At 34.5% G+C, this 15609-nt stretch overlaps 1 protein-coding gene across 11 annotated transcripts in view; it reads left to right on the top strand.

Annotated features, from left to right (window-relative positions):
* LOC101899622 (supervillin) overlaps nt 1–15609 on the top strand; it is a 668298-nt gene that overhangs the window by 387691 nt on the left and 264998 nt on the right. For 9 of the 11 annotated variants that reach the window (XM_059131927.1, XM_011292396.3, XM_011292394.3 and 6 more), the window contains one exon: nt 9818–10567. The exons of the other annotated variants lie outside the window; for them this stretch is intronic. In XM_059131927.1, coding sequence (XP_058987910.1) covers nt 9818–10567 — 750 coding nt within the window. The remainder of the gene's footprint in view (nt 1–9817; nt 10568–15609) is intronic. 11 annotated transcript variants of the gene reach the window in all.

Raw genomic sequence — 15609 nt, 5'->3', positions numbered from 1 at the left:
ATGAGGCTTCTCCAAGCGATCTTGCAGCAATCTTACATTTTCCAATTATTGTTAAATATAACTGTAAAGTGATAAATTAGTTTCTTGCCCTTCTCACGTTAATTTGGCAGTCTCTCGATAATCACCTGAACATTTTAGCATAAATGACAAATGATGTTTCGGCCAGAACTGGAATCAAAGTTCATGTCTTATTATCGCTGTTAAAGGTTAGCTGCGGCTAACACCACCCATCCATCTATCTTTCTAGCTATCTACCGCTCACCAAGCGATGAGATGCCATAAAGCAAATGCTAATTGGCCCATCAATATGCTAATCATAATCATTGAGTCACTGTGTCTGGCTCAGGCGCATTGGAATAAATATTCAATCTAAACTTTTGTTTATTTTGGATTTTTTTTTTTTTTTGACATGAAAAGATTGACTTGCGACATAATGCTGGTTTGATCGTCGTGGAGTTTTGTAAGAGCATTTCCAATATGATGTGTCTTCTTTTATTATTATTTTTTTTTTTATTTATCGAACATGTTAGAAATCACACAAAACAAACGCAGAGCATTGTTGAATTCGGCCATAAACCACATCTATCTATTATGAATTTTTTTGTTTTGTTTATTTTTTTAATGTTTTATAAAGTATTGGTAAATAGTCTATTGTCTAAATAAAAAGAGAAGAGAAAACTAACGGCGGATGATAGTTTTTGTTACGTTTTTTTTTTTTTTTTGAAGATAAGTCATTATTGCACATTTTCTATATTTATCTGACATCGATCTGAAAGTGAAAGGCATCCATTATTTCTATTGAAAGAAAATAATATTGTCAAGAAAATTACTGTTGATCGTTTTGAAATATGCACATTTTGTCGATTAGTGAAATCGTTAGAAATTGAGCGAGCAGGGGTAGGTTAATTTCCTTTTTTTTTGGCGACACAAAAGATTAATTCAATTTGTCAAATTTGCAAAGAAAGCCATGAAATTATAATTTAAATTGGGTACAGGTTCGATTATTAGCACCCGAGAAAAACTGACTGTATGAAATACACTAAAATCCGAATTGCGTTGTTGTTTTTAACCTGCCAAAAATATAAATATTTAAAACTAGCAAGGCCCCGCTACTTTGCCAGCAAAAAGTCCACCTCCAAATTTTAGATTTATTCCAACAGTTCATGTTAAGCTTTTTGGACCCACATCCAATGTTTCAATCCAAAATTATTTCAATGGCTCACATTGACCTCAATATCAGTCTTCAAGCTCTGTTCATTCAGTAAACGGCAAATTTAGTATCATTTAGTATGTTTCAAACACTAATCGTAGGCATTCCCAAATTTACCTCTTTCTCTCAGAACTATATACCAATAGATTCCTCCATATAAAATTGCAGAGATACAGCTCTATCCTAAGGCCCAATCCCAAATTTATTCTCATACTTTTCGTACAATTATACAGGGTTGCCCATATTCGACGGACCTTTGTACGGGAACAAATGCAAATCAATGCAATGCCCAACTGCTGAGAACGGCGTTTTTGGGATGTTCTTGGGGACCTCTCAACACTGGCTCGTACGGCAGCGATATTCTCGGCCGATTGCCTTGGTCGACTTTTATATGGCCTCTTCGGATTAGAAAGAGCCCTACCAGTCGAAAATTTTTCGTATAAACGCTTAATGATGTTCTTACAAGGCGCACTTCTCACATTTTTTAATGTTTTAAAAGCACGTTGAGTTTTCACAATTGACTTCTTCTGTTGAATGTAAATTTCAACTATTTCAGAGCGCTCGCGTGGCGTGTATTGGTTCATGGTAAAAATCTGCTTGGACTGACGCTTCAAACGCGGTATATCATTAAGCGATGTGACATCTCTGTCAAAAGTTATGGCGTTGCCAGATGGGTCCGTCAAATATGGGCAACCCTGTACTAAGCTTCGACATGCTCCTTCACCTCCTTCACTACGCCCAACGGTGACCACGATACCAAATTTCAGAAATTTCTATCTCTACACCTAACGGCACATTTTGTGGCATTACACATTTTCCGTTTCGTTCGTACGTACAGCAGACACCAATAGTGACGACCTTAATTAAATTTCAGGATTTCAGCTCTATCCCTTCATCCAATAACAAATTTAGTAATTACCAAATTTACCTCATTACCAAATTTAGTACCATTTAGTACAATTATAAAACGCAAATCCAAAACCAGCTCATTTTCTCAACGACAGACACCAACAGTGAAATCAATATCAAATTTCAGGATCGCAGCTCTACCCCTTAACCCAATACGAAATTTAGTACTATTTACTACTTTTCGTAAAATTTTAGTACAGATTTCAAAAACTACTTCCATATCTCAATTCCTGATACCAACAGAGACGTCCACATCAAATTTGAAGATTCCAGCCCCATCCTATCAGCCAATACCAAATTTAGTTACAATTTAGTACTATTCGAACAATTATAGTACACATTTTCAAGACAATATCCATGTCTCGATCTCATACACCAACAGTGACTTTAATATCAAATTTCAGGATTTAAAGTCTTTAATCTCTCCTATTGCCAAATTTAGTACCATTTAGTACAATTATAGTACACATATCCATAACCATAACCATAACCTCTCAACCACAGACACAAACAGTGACATCTGTATCAAATGTTAGGATTCCAGTTCTATTCCTTTAGCCAATAGCAATATTTAGTATAACTAAGTAATATTCGTACGATTTAGTACACATTTCCAAAACCACCTCAATATCTCAATACCTGATAGGAAAAGAATCTTAAAATCAAATTTAAGAATTCCAGCCCTATCCCTTTTCCCAGTACAAAATTAAATGTCATTTAGTACTTTTCGTGTACTTGTAGTACACATTTCCAAAACCACTTCCATATCTCAATCCCAGATATCATAATCACAGACAACAACAGTGACATCCATATAAAATTTCAGGATTTCAGCCCTATTCCTTCACCTAAAACCAAAGATAGTACTATTAGGCACTTTTCGTGCACTTGTAGCACAAGTTTTCAAAAGCACCTCAATATGTCCAGCTATACATAAACAGCGGTTCTAATACCATATTTAAGATCATTAGTTTAATTTAGTACTATTTCGCACACATTTCCCAAACAACCTCCATATCTGAATCCCAGATACAAACAGAAACCTTAATATCAAATTTGGGTAGTTCAGCCCTATCCTTCCCCCAATTTTAAATTAAGTACTTCTAGTACTTTTCGTTTTTTCCATGTCTCAATCCCAGATATCAACAGAGAACTCAATATCAGTTTCGGCATTCCAGAATTATGCATTCCCCCAATGCCCAATTTTGTACCACTTAGTAGTACTTTTCGAACAATTATAGTACGCATTTCAAATAACGCCTCCATATCTTAACCACAAACACCATCAGCGACATCTATATCATATTTCATATTTATTCCTTCCCTTAAAACCAAATTTAGTACTATTTAGTACTTTTCGTGCACATGTACTACACATTTGTGAAATCACCTTCATATGTTCAGGCTACACATGAACAGCAATCTCAATACCAAATTTCAGATTCATGCTCTATTTGATTGTACCAAATTTAGTACTTTTCGTACACATTCCCGAAACCACATCCATATCCCAACCCCAGTTACTAACAGAGACCTCAATATCAAATTTGGACAGTTCAGCCCTATCCTTTCACCCAAATTTAGTACTATTTTGTATTTTTCGTACAATTATAGAACACATCTCCAGCGACCCCTCAAACAAAATTTCAGATTTCAAGCACTATACAGGGTGAGATAAAAGAATTGCAACAAAGTCAAACGCTATGATTTTTACATTTTTTTTTTTAATTTTATTAAATCAAAGCACAAAATGTCGGAAATAGCATTAAGTTTTAGAATAAGTTTAGATTTGTTTGAATTGGTCACCTTTGCCACGAAGTATGGCCTTCAAACGGCCAATGAAACCGTCACACTGTGCTCGAATGTTTCTTTGCGACATTTTGGCCCATTTCCGGCGAAACGCTTGCTTGTGGTGATCGACACTTTGGTATTTTTTAGTGCCAATCTTGCTTTCCAAAATACTCCAGACACAATAGTCCAACGGATTGGTGTCCGGAGATTTTGATGGCCATTGTGCGCTGGAAATGAAGCGAGGAACCTCATTTTGTAGCCATTCTTGGTAAGCGCGTGCTGAGTGCGATGGTGCTGAGTCGTGTTCGATTTTTTAAGGTCTGCGGCCAAAAGGTTTGCGTGCCAAGACTTCAATACACCCCTCCAAAATATTTTCGCAATAATATTCGGAATTTAATCTGAAACCACTGTCGATTAATACGAGCGGAGAGCGACCATCGGCTGTTATGGTGGCCCACATCCTCACCATGCAAAGGTGCAAATTTTCAACTGACCTCTTTGGCAAATAAACACGATCATTTTGTTTGTTTACAAACTGCTGGACAAGGAATGTTTTCTCATCGGAGAAAACCAAATTCGGCAGTTCATCACTTTTGGCCAAGCGAAGTAACTCTTTAGCTCTTTTGAGTCTATTTTCTTTCTGTTGCGATGTAAGTTCTTGCACTTTTTGGAATTTCAATGGGTTTACCCCGAGCTCATTTTTCAATATTTGCCGAATGGAATATTGCGATATGTTCAGCTCACGAGCCATTTTTCGGCCACTGCGACGCGGGTTTCGATCAAGTCGTTTCTTTACTTTTCGAACCATTTCTGCTGATGTTGCTGTTCTCTTCCGTCCACTTCCTTGACGTCGGGCTATTAGAAGTTTTTTATCATTTTAGAACTTTTCGTAACCATATAATTTTGAATTTTTTAATAATCTTTTGGTACATCTTTCCTGCACTCCAAAGTGATTCGTATTCGAAATTTCAGAATTCTAGCTTTTTTTACTTTGTCAAATACAAGGTATTAAATTTTGAGTACTTTTTAAATCATTTCATACCCTTTCAGTACAAATTTCCTACAACACAACAATCTCGTGCAAAATTTCAATATTCTAGCTTTAACTGGGCGTTGATTCTCAGTCAGTGATTTCACTACTTTTTCGTATACAACGTATTCAAAATATTCTCATATACATATTCATAAATATGTAAAATTGGCTTTAAGTATTTATTCAAGTATTATCAACACAATATATATACAATATTCAAGTCTCATGTCATTTGCCGTTATAATAACGGAAATTACTTTTTCGATTTCTATTTCAAAGTCAAAATCTCAGCACAACAATAGATACAAAATGTTATGTGATAGCGGTTAAAGAAGAAAAAAAGTGTGAAACATTTTGATTTGAATGGTGTTGTCAAAATGCAATAATCATGTCTAAACAAATCAATATTTTCCCATCACTTTTTATGTTTGTGGCAATTCAAAAGCAGGCACTTAGCACGGAGAGCTACAAGAAATTCAAATTAAAAAAAATACCCAACATGCAAAAATATGATTTCAAATCTCCAACAACACTCAGAGTAAACTTGATAATGGTATTTGCGTTTGAGTTCCGTTTTTTTGTTCTACCATAATGTCAATTGTTATTGACTTGGTAGAGGAAGGAGGAGGAGGAGGTTGGGGCGATGGGAGGTGGGAAACAACGGCATCACAATTGTTACAGGAAATTGAATTTATATCAAGTGTTGAGGTTTTGATTTCGCCTCAAATTGACTTAAACAAGCTATCGAATCCATTCATGCCATCCGTTCATTCATTCATTTTTCATCAGCCACACCAACAAACAACACTCCAGACGTTCAAATATTGACAGAAGTTTTTTTTTTTTTTTGTATTTAACAATTTTATCTTCAGGTTAACTTTTTTTCTTCTTCTTCTTCAGTCATGATTTGAAGAGTTTATTTTGTCTGGTCGCTCGCATCGGCTTGGTTATAAGTAATGATGATGTGATGATGGTTGTTATCTTTAAACAATTTCGTTTATTGTTTTCTTCTTTTTTTTCGAAATTATTGAAAAAAAAGAAACCCGACAAGAATTCGCATCAACAACGCTATCCAGTAATATTTATCTATGGCATGCCAAAAAAAAAAATCGTCATGTACTCAAAACCTGAAAAACATATTCATTTATCAAAAAAAAAGGAAAGAACAGAAATTGAAATGTTTCAGGTTCTTTTTTTTCTATTTCTAGAACGGCTTAAGTTGTTCTCTTTTTTTTTTTTTGCTGGTTGTCTATTTGTTTGTTTTAACTTGGCAACTACCTAACCGTTACAGGCACACGTTTTGAGATCATCAACATCATCATCATCATCATCGTTGCCATTAAAATTGGGGAGAGTTTAAACTGGAATATTGGCTCACAGCTAAAAACTTTCCAGTAGTTTAAGAAATATACGAGTCTATTCAAATTGCAATAAATATAGAATGTCCTCTAGGGGGCCTCCGTTGTAGGAAAACCCTTTCAAATCATTTAATTGATAGAAGACCATTTACTGGTATTTAATATATGAAATACTTTACCATACCATTAAGAAGTCATCTATTCACAGAGTTTGTAGAGATATTAAAATCGTGGATTTTCTTAAATATTTTTTGACAATCCGCAAAGGTCCGAAATAGTGGATTTTAAAGGATTTCTTTAGATTCTTTTTATACCCTTAGCCATACTGACACATAGGTACGGTCAAATCGTGCCTCATCGAAATAACGGTTTTAGGTCTCTTTGGAGCAAATCCGTTTTAGGACATTTGGAGTCTATCTAGCGATGTCCTTCCGTCCGTCTATCTGTCTGTCTGGCTGGTGCACATGATAACTCTGGAAGGGAGTATCCGATTTGATTCAAACATCGTAATATTCCTGTCAAACTTAGATCAAGTTCGGAGATGGGCAATATCGGTCTACTCCTTCTGGTACTTCACCCACAAAATGTCAACATTTTCAAAGAAAATAATTTACTGCACAGAAAGAGAAAGGATAATTCGATTTTGCTCCAACTTTCAAATAATATTTATTTGCATAAGTGCTACGTCAGGTGCGAAAATGGATAATATCGGTCCACTCCCTCCAGTACCTCGCCCACATAGGGTCAAAATTGTGAATATTCATGAAGCTCTAAAACACGAAGTTAACATCCGATTCCATTCGGATCGCACATTTCAATATTTCGATCAACACAAGATCTGCTATAAATATGGTATAAATTGGACCATTCCTTCTTGTACCTCCCCCACAAAGGGTCAAAACCAAAATGATTAAAAAATCCGAAATAAGCATCCGGTTCTCTTCAAATTACACACATCACAATATTTTTATTAACTCAAGGGTCAACATTTTGAATATCCATGAAGCTCATACAACGAGAAATTAACATCCGATTCCATGCAGACTTGGTTCATCTCAGTATTTCCATCAACGTAGAGTCTGTTATAAAGGCCGTAGAGATCGGACCATTTCTTCTCGTACCTCCTCCATATAACATTGAAGATTTTGCAAAAACAAAACGCTCAAAGAAAGCGAAATAAACTCTTTTCAAATTTCAGACACCCAATTATTTTTGCTAACGCAGGATCTGTTGTGAATATGATATATATCTGGGAACCCCTTCTGGTACCTAACTCACAAAGAGTCACAATTTTCAATAATCTTATCTGTCATAACTTGGTAAACAAGTCAGCGATTCTTTGCAACTTACTATATCTAAATATTTCCTTAAACCAGAAATCTGATATGAATATGTCATTTATCGAAATGAAGTACGAAAATTGTATACTTTAGGTTTTTTTTTAGAAGAATTTAGAGGTCTAAAGTCGTGCATTTTTGTAGGTTACTCAAAGGCCATTAATAAGAGATTTTAGGAGACTCCTTAAAAGCCTTAAATCGTAGATTTATGCCTGAAGTGGAAGATTTTTTAATAATTTTCCAGACTCCTTCCTCCAAGGCCAAAAATTGTGGATTTATGAGAAATTTCCCATAATCCGTAATAATTTTCAAAGAAGTTTTTAAAAAAAAACTTTCAAGGCTCTTCGAGGGTCTAGAGGTGTAAAGTCGTGCATTTTTGTAGATTACTCAAAGGCCACAAATAAGAGATTTTAGGAGACTCCTTAAAAGCCTTAAATCGTGGGTTTAGTCCTGAAGTGGAAGATTTTTTTTAAGAATTTTCCAGACTCCTCAATGGCTTAAAAGCGTGGATTTTTACAAAACTTCGAATTTTTTGAATTTTTAAAGCAGTTTTTAAAAAAAAACTTTCAAGGCTCTTAGAGATTTTCCCAGATTCTTTAAGTCGTAAAATATTTCTTAAATACCTATGGTTGTCGATTTTTTAAGAATTTCGGGACTTATCGCCCAAAATCGTGGATTTTTTAAACAAATGTGCATTTTTCAAAGAACTTTCAAGACTCCTCAAAGAAGTTTTCAAGGAATATTTTTTTTAGATATTTTCAGGACTCCTCAAAGGCCTAAACTCTTGGTTTTCCTCGGACTCCTAAAGCCGTATGATCGTGGATTTTTTAAAGACTTTCCAAGGCTCCTCATGGGTCTGAAATCGTGAATGTTTTCAAGAATTTGCATAGGCTTAAAATCGTGATTTTTTAAGGAATTTTTGAGACTCCTCAAAAGCCTAAAAATGTGTTTTTTTTTAAATTGTGAAGACTTCTCAACGGTATTTTTAAGAAATTATCAAAACTTCTCAAAGGGACTTTTTAAGCCTACCCTGGATTTCTTTTAAAGAATATTCAAGACTCCCCAATGCCCTAAAATCGCGTTTTTTATAAATTTTGAGTACCAAAATCGTGGATTTTTAACGAATTGTCCAGATATTCCAAAGGCCTAATGGTGTATTTTTTTAGATAATATTTTTTAATTTTCATGACTCCTCAACGACCTAAAATCTTAATTGTTTTAAAAGTTTTCTGAAAACACCTCAAATCGTTAATTTAAAAAAGTCGAGGGGGTTTGCCGACGTCTGTTTATTTAAATATATTTTGACTTGTTCTATGATTATGGAAACTGTGATCCTGTGTTGGGGAGGTAACAGAACGGCTAGATCGGTATTTATTATCTTCACAACTAATATCGTTTTAATATAAATATTGGGAAGTGTGAAATTCGAAGAATCGGATGATTATTTCAAAGTTTATGAGTATTTTGGTCATTAAAGCCTTTATGGGGGAGGTACCAGAAGGAATGGATCGATATATTCCATCTTTTAACCCAGATCTTGTGCTAATGAAACTATTGGGATGTGGAAGAAGAGAATTGAAATTTGATGAGAATCGGATGCTTATTTCGCATTTTATGAGAGATATAATTATACTAAAACATCTGCCCAAAATCCAAAAATTATTGATTTTTTAGAAACATTTCTTAAACTTTATGGAGTGGGTTTATTTATACCCCACTTAAGTGGATTTTTCAGGTGTTTTTCATTTATACTTTTTCTTTAATTTTCTCTCATTATTGAAAATTAGGCTGAATTTCTTTTTATAACAGTAAAATCTATTTTCTGGCTATGTGCAAAAAACATCTAAATTTTGTCTAAAAATTACTGAAAAAGACAATGGATTGGAAGCTTCCTCCATTTACCATCTTTTCATATATATTTTATACACTTTTCTCTTTGAGAGTTTAAAAATTTTGGTTATTTTAACAGCTTTATCTTTGTTTTTAAATTTGATAGAGAGTTCGTAAATTTTCAATATTTATTTCCAATTTTTTTTAATATATATTTTCTGATGTAGATGCTCAGCAACTACGTTACATACCATTCTCTCATTGCTGTGACCTTTGCAAAGATAATTCAAAATGAATCCATTTCCTTTTTTCTTAAATCACAAACTAAAAATTACCCCTCGTTCTTTAGTAGCTACCGGCTGTCCCCCGGCTAATACCATTACCAGTTCAAACCCAATTGATGACAATACAGTCTGTCCAAACGTTTCCATGGAAATTCATATTCGTCAGCCACAACATCATCACCAGTACCACAACCACCATCATCATCAGCAGCAGCAACAGCAACAGGAGCCACTGCCATGCAACACTGCTGCTGCTGATGTTGCCCAGAAATCATCCAATAAAATAGGTCAAATCACTTCCTCCCAACATCATTACAATAATTTCTATCATAGCAATTGCCTAAATGGCGGCAATAGCAATTATGCCACGCCCACAACTTCATCGGTTTTGAAACAGCGTAAACAGCCTGGAAATTCTAATTTGCCTAAATTACGTAAATGTCCTTTGTCGCCGCTTTTAATTTCTGCTGCAAAAATGCCCATAACCATTCATGCGAAAACACCAACAACACCCATTACACCACCATCAACGATTTCGATAAATTCAAATACTACGACTACAACAACAACAACAGCAACGAAAACCCCAACACCACCAACAACAACAATTGCAAATGATTTGCAATATTTAAATGAGGGAAAACAGATTCCACCAATTAACAGCCCCCTTAATGTGGTCACCGGTAGTTCGTGTTCCTCTTCTGTTTGTTCCTCGTCTCTGACTACTACGCCACTGTCGCCCAATAACAATTGTCCTTTGTCAGTGCATTTAGTGCGTACAACGAAAACAACCCGTTTACGTGCCGCCGCACTGGGTGAGTTGAGAGTTTCAATTTTAGTTTTTTTTTTCATTCCTCCCACCTCTTTAAGTTGTATTCGAAACTAACAACTAATATTTTTTTTCCTTGTAGTTGGCAATGATGGCAAAATTCCAAAATAATATTTTGTGGGTTTAAATAATAAATCTTCCCATTAATACTTTTTAACAGTGTTGAAACCATTTTTAACGGTATACATATGTTTAAATTTATTATTTTTTTTAAAGGGTTACCATTCAAGGACAACATTTTTGAGGACTTTAATGTCAAGGTAGAATTTTAGAAACAGGTCTTTAAATTTGAATTAAAAAAACAGACGTATGTAGTCCATAATGCCAAAATGAGGTTTTTTAAGGGAAATTTCCAAGACATCTTCCAGGCTTTAAAACGTAATTTTTAAGGACATTTTCAAAATAGACAAAAATGTTCTCAAATTGTTGCTATTTTGATAAAATTATCTTTCTATGACTTCTTTAAAGGTTCAAAAATTTTACAGACTTTGAAGTCAATTTAGAACAGTTTCTTAATCGGGTATATATAAATCACGTAATTTGTAATTTCAAGTTTTTTAATTTCCAAAAAAATCCAAAACTTGAGATAAATTGTATGTCCACGTTCAAGTTAAAGTCTATGAATCGTGGATTTATTATTTTTATTTTTCCTGGTCTTAAGTCGTGTAATTCTGACAGAACTATTCATGACGCTTCCATGTCCTTATATACTCGATCTTTAATAAAAAAAAAATTTCATGACATTCCCAAGGCCTTAATTTAGGAATATTTCTCCACCTTGGCCCCAAGTAGTTATTTTTTTACAGATTTTGTCAAGTCGCCTCCAAAACTTAAAATCAAAGGATTCCCTATGAAATTTGTCCTAATTTTTCCGGGTCCTAAGTCATGGATTCCTTACACAAATGTTACGCCTCTTACAAGGCCTTAATCCAGTATTTCGAATGGAGTTCTTCTACAAATAGAGTTCTTTTTCATATCGACGATTTTCTCAGGGCCCTTACCCGGGAATTCCTTACAGAATTTCCAGCCCCATTTCAAGGCCTTAATCACGAATTTCTTCTAAAATTTTTCATTACTCTTCGTCCTTCTGGAAATTGCACACCTTAGATTTTGTATTCCGTTCAAAATCCTTCTAGACATATCCAAGGCATTTAATCGAGAATTCCCTGTGGAATTTTTCCAGACTTACAGAAATGTCAATCCTCTTCCAAGGCCTTAAATCTTGAATTTTTCTATATATGTCAAAGGACTTTAATCGAATATTCCTTGCAGAATTTGTAATTACTTTTCTAGACCCTCACAAGATTTTTATGAAATTGTTAGGACTTCATGAAAGACTTGTATCTTGTTTTCCTTCCTGAATGTTTCAAGATATATCCAAAGTCTTTAATCGAGGTTGCTTTTCGGAATGCTGACGTAAATTCTCCAAGCCGTAAACAATGGACCCCTCCTAAGACCCCTTCCAACGCCTTAAATCTAGTTTGATTTTTTCTAAATACATCCAGGACTTCAATCAAGTGTTTCTTGCGGAATTTGTTCCTCCATGGACATTCCTGATCGATTTATTTCAGAATCATTAAAGCTTGAATTAAATTTCTTATTCCTAACTAAATTATTTTAAAAATATATTCGAGACTCAAATCATATGTTCTCGCGACATTTTCTTATGACTCCTCAATGCCGCTGTTTGTGGACTCTTGACAGAATTTTCTTCCAGACTTATCTAAGGTGTTTGTGAAATTTTAATGACTTCTCAGGCCCAGATCGTGGATCCTTACAAAATGTTTAGTCCTCCTCGAAGCACCAACATTTTCTACTTCTTTCTCAATTCTTTTAAACATGAGCAAGGCCTGCAATTGATAATATCTCGCAGAATATTTACAGGTCCCATATCGTGGACTCGTCATAGAAATTTCAGCCGACTTCCAAGACCTTAAATCTTATATTCTGTTATGCAGGACTTCAATCAAGGGTTTCTTGAGTAATTTTTCGTGACTCCTCCAAGGACATGTATCTTCATACATATCCAAGACTTTTAATTGAGAGAATCCTCTAGAGCACTGGTTGTGCACTCTTGACGAAATTTAAAGGTTTCCTTAAGGGCTTTCAATCTTGTATTCCTTTCTGAATTCTCCCAGACATATCCAAGGCCTTCGGGAAAATATCTCTAAATCGTTGATCCTTACAAAATGTTTAGTCCTTCTTCAAGGATTTCAATCTTGAAATTCTTTCTCAATTATTCTAAACACATTCGAGGCCTACAAACGATAATTCATTGAGTAATGTTGACAGGCCCGTGGACTTTTTACATAATTATCAGGTCTCCTTCAATGCCTCAAATCTTATATTCCCTTCTGAAATTTTCTAAACGCATCGAAAGCATTTTATTGTGGATCCTTTTTGAATTTTGTTTTTAAGCCTACACAAAGTTCTTGGAACTTGTATTCCTTACAGAGCTTTTCATGATTCTTTCAAGGCCCAACATCGTATATTCCTTACAGAGTTTTTCTAGACTCATCCAATCTTTTTGATCGGATGTTATCTTTAAAAAAATGTTCATGGCTTCTCCGAAGCTTTGAATCAAAGATATTTCTAATATTTTTTTCATATTTTAAATGCTAAATTAAAGGAAATTTCAGAAAATCTAAGACGCAATATTTTGAAAATTTGTTCTGGTTTTGTCTTTAAATGTTATATTTAAAAATATAAAAAGCCTTACATTTAATAATCTTTTGTAAATTTCTGTTACAACTCCGAAACCTTTATTCCTGGATTCCTTTTAAAACTTTTTACGTATAAAGGCCTTAAACAGTTCATACCCTACATTGCTTCCTTAGTCAATGATTTCTTGCGGATTTAATGACACTTGAAAAGGTCCAGAAATAGAATTTTTTATAGATTTTTCAGCAATTTTTTATTTCCATTGTTTTATTCCCAAGTTCTATTGCCCTCAATAGCAAAACCCTTTTATTTTTGAAAAACTCAAAATTTCTACTAATTATATGACATTTTTTCTTCAAACAATTATAATTTTTAATATATTTATGATTGATTACAATCCATTAGAGGCATTGGTTTGCGGTACCATGGAATGGTGTTTTCTAACATGGCCAAGTAATGAGTGCCCCATTAAAACAAAATTAACTTCTTAAACAACAAATAACTGTAACCACTTAAAACCATAACTTAATAATTTTTTTTAACCCATAACCCTAAATAACAATTAATAATGGTTTGTAGCAGACAAATTACTTTGGTTTTAGGTTAAAGATCTTAATTTTTGGTGTTCCATATTTGCTGCCGACAGATATTTGACGTTGTTTATACCCCTACATCACATCGTGGTAAGAGTATTAAGTCTTTGTACATTTGTTTGTAACATGGAGAAGGAAGCGAGATAGACCCATAGTTACTTTTGAGGATCTTAAAGAATCACTTTCTGAGTCGATTTATGCATGTCAGTCCGTCCGTCCGTCCCTCTGTCCATGTATTTTTGTGAAACAAAATGCAGGTCGGCTTTATTATCCGATTGAGATGAAATGTTCCGAACAATATTTTTTGGCCCAAGAACAAACCCTATTGAAGTTGATGAGAATCGGTTTAGATTTAGATATAGCTCCCATGTATATCTTTATCCGATTTCAGGGTTTTTATACACCAAAAGGATCCCAAATGAATAGAATTTTGTCTCTTCTGACAGAATTTAGCCGAAAAGCAAATTTTGGTGAAAATCGGTTCAGATATAGCTATAGCTCCCATATATATGTCTCATCCGATTTAGTGTTAAAGTCCCTCACATGCTGAACATGCACTCTACAACAATGATATTTGATACCGGGCCTCAGATACAGCTCGAAAATACCTCTGCCAAATTTTATCAAGATCGGTTCAGATTTGGATATAGCTCCCACATATATCTTCAACCGATTTCGGGTTAATTGTGCACCAAATGGCTAATATCAGCCCAAAAGTACTGAAGTTTGACATTTCGCATGGAATTCAGTCTAGAAACAAGGAAATCATATTTGGAGAAAATCAGTTCAGATATAGCTATAGCTCCCACATATATATGTATTTCACCCGATTTCGTGTTTAAGTCCCTCACATTTGTAATATGCACTCCACAAGGATTATATTTGGTACCAGATATCAGATACAGTTCACAAATAAGTGTTTCAGATTTTGTCAAGATCGGTTCAGATTTGAATGTAGCTTCATATATATCTTCAACCGATTTCGGGGTATTTGGTAAAGATATATCTATAGCTCCTAAATCTATGTTTCATCCGATTTGGTGTTTAAGTCCCTCACATGCGTAATATGCACCCCACAAGAATGATATTTGGTTCCAGATATCAGATACAGCCCAGAAATACATCTGCCAAATTTTATCAAGATCGGTTTAGATTTGGATATAGCTCCCATATATATCATCAACCGATTTCTGGTTAATTGTGCACCAAATGACCAATATCAGTCCAAATAACTTGAATTTTGGCAATTCCGATCGAATTCAGTCTAGAAGCAAGTACATCAAATTTTGTGAAAATCGGTTCAGATATAGCTATAGCTCCCACATATATGTTTCACCCGATTTGGCGTTTAAGTCCCTCACACTTGTAATATGCACTCCACAAGGATGATATTTTGTACCAGATATCAGATACAGTTCACAAATAAGTGTTTCAAATTTTATCAAGATCGGGTCAGATTTGAATATAGCTCCCATATACATTTTCAATCGATTTCGGGGTATTTGGTTCAGATATATCTATAGCTCCTAAATCTATGTTTCATCCGATTTGGTGTTTAAGTCCTTCACATTCGTAACATGCAGTCCACAAGGATGATAATTGGTGCCAGAAATCAGATACAGCCCAGAAATACAGCTGCCAAATTTTGTCAAGATCGGTTCAGATTTGGATATATCTCCTATATATATCATCAACCGATTTCTGGTTAACTGCGCACCAAATGACCAATATCAGTCCAAATAACCTGCATGTTGGCACTTCCGATCGAATTAAG

The sequence above is a fragment of the Musca domestica genome, unplaced genomic scaffold (genome assembly GCF_030504385.1).
Source record: "Musca domestica strain aabys unplaced genomic scaffold, Musca_domestica.polishedcontigs.V.1.1 90, whole genome shotgun sequence".
NCBI classification, from domain to species: Eukaryota; Metazoa; Arthropoda; class Insecta; order Diptera; family Muscidae; genus Musca; species Musca domestica.
The sequence above is the reverse complement of the archived record's forward strand: the minus strand, read 5'-3'. Positions and strand labels throughout refer to the sequence as shown.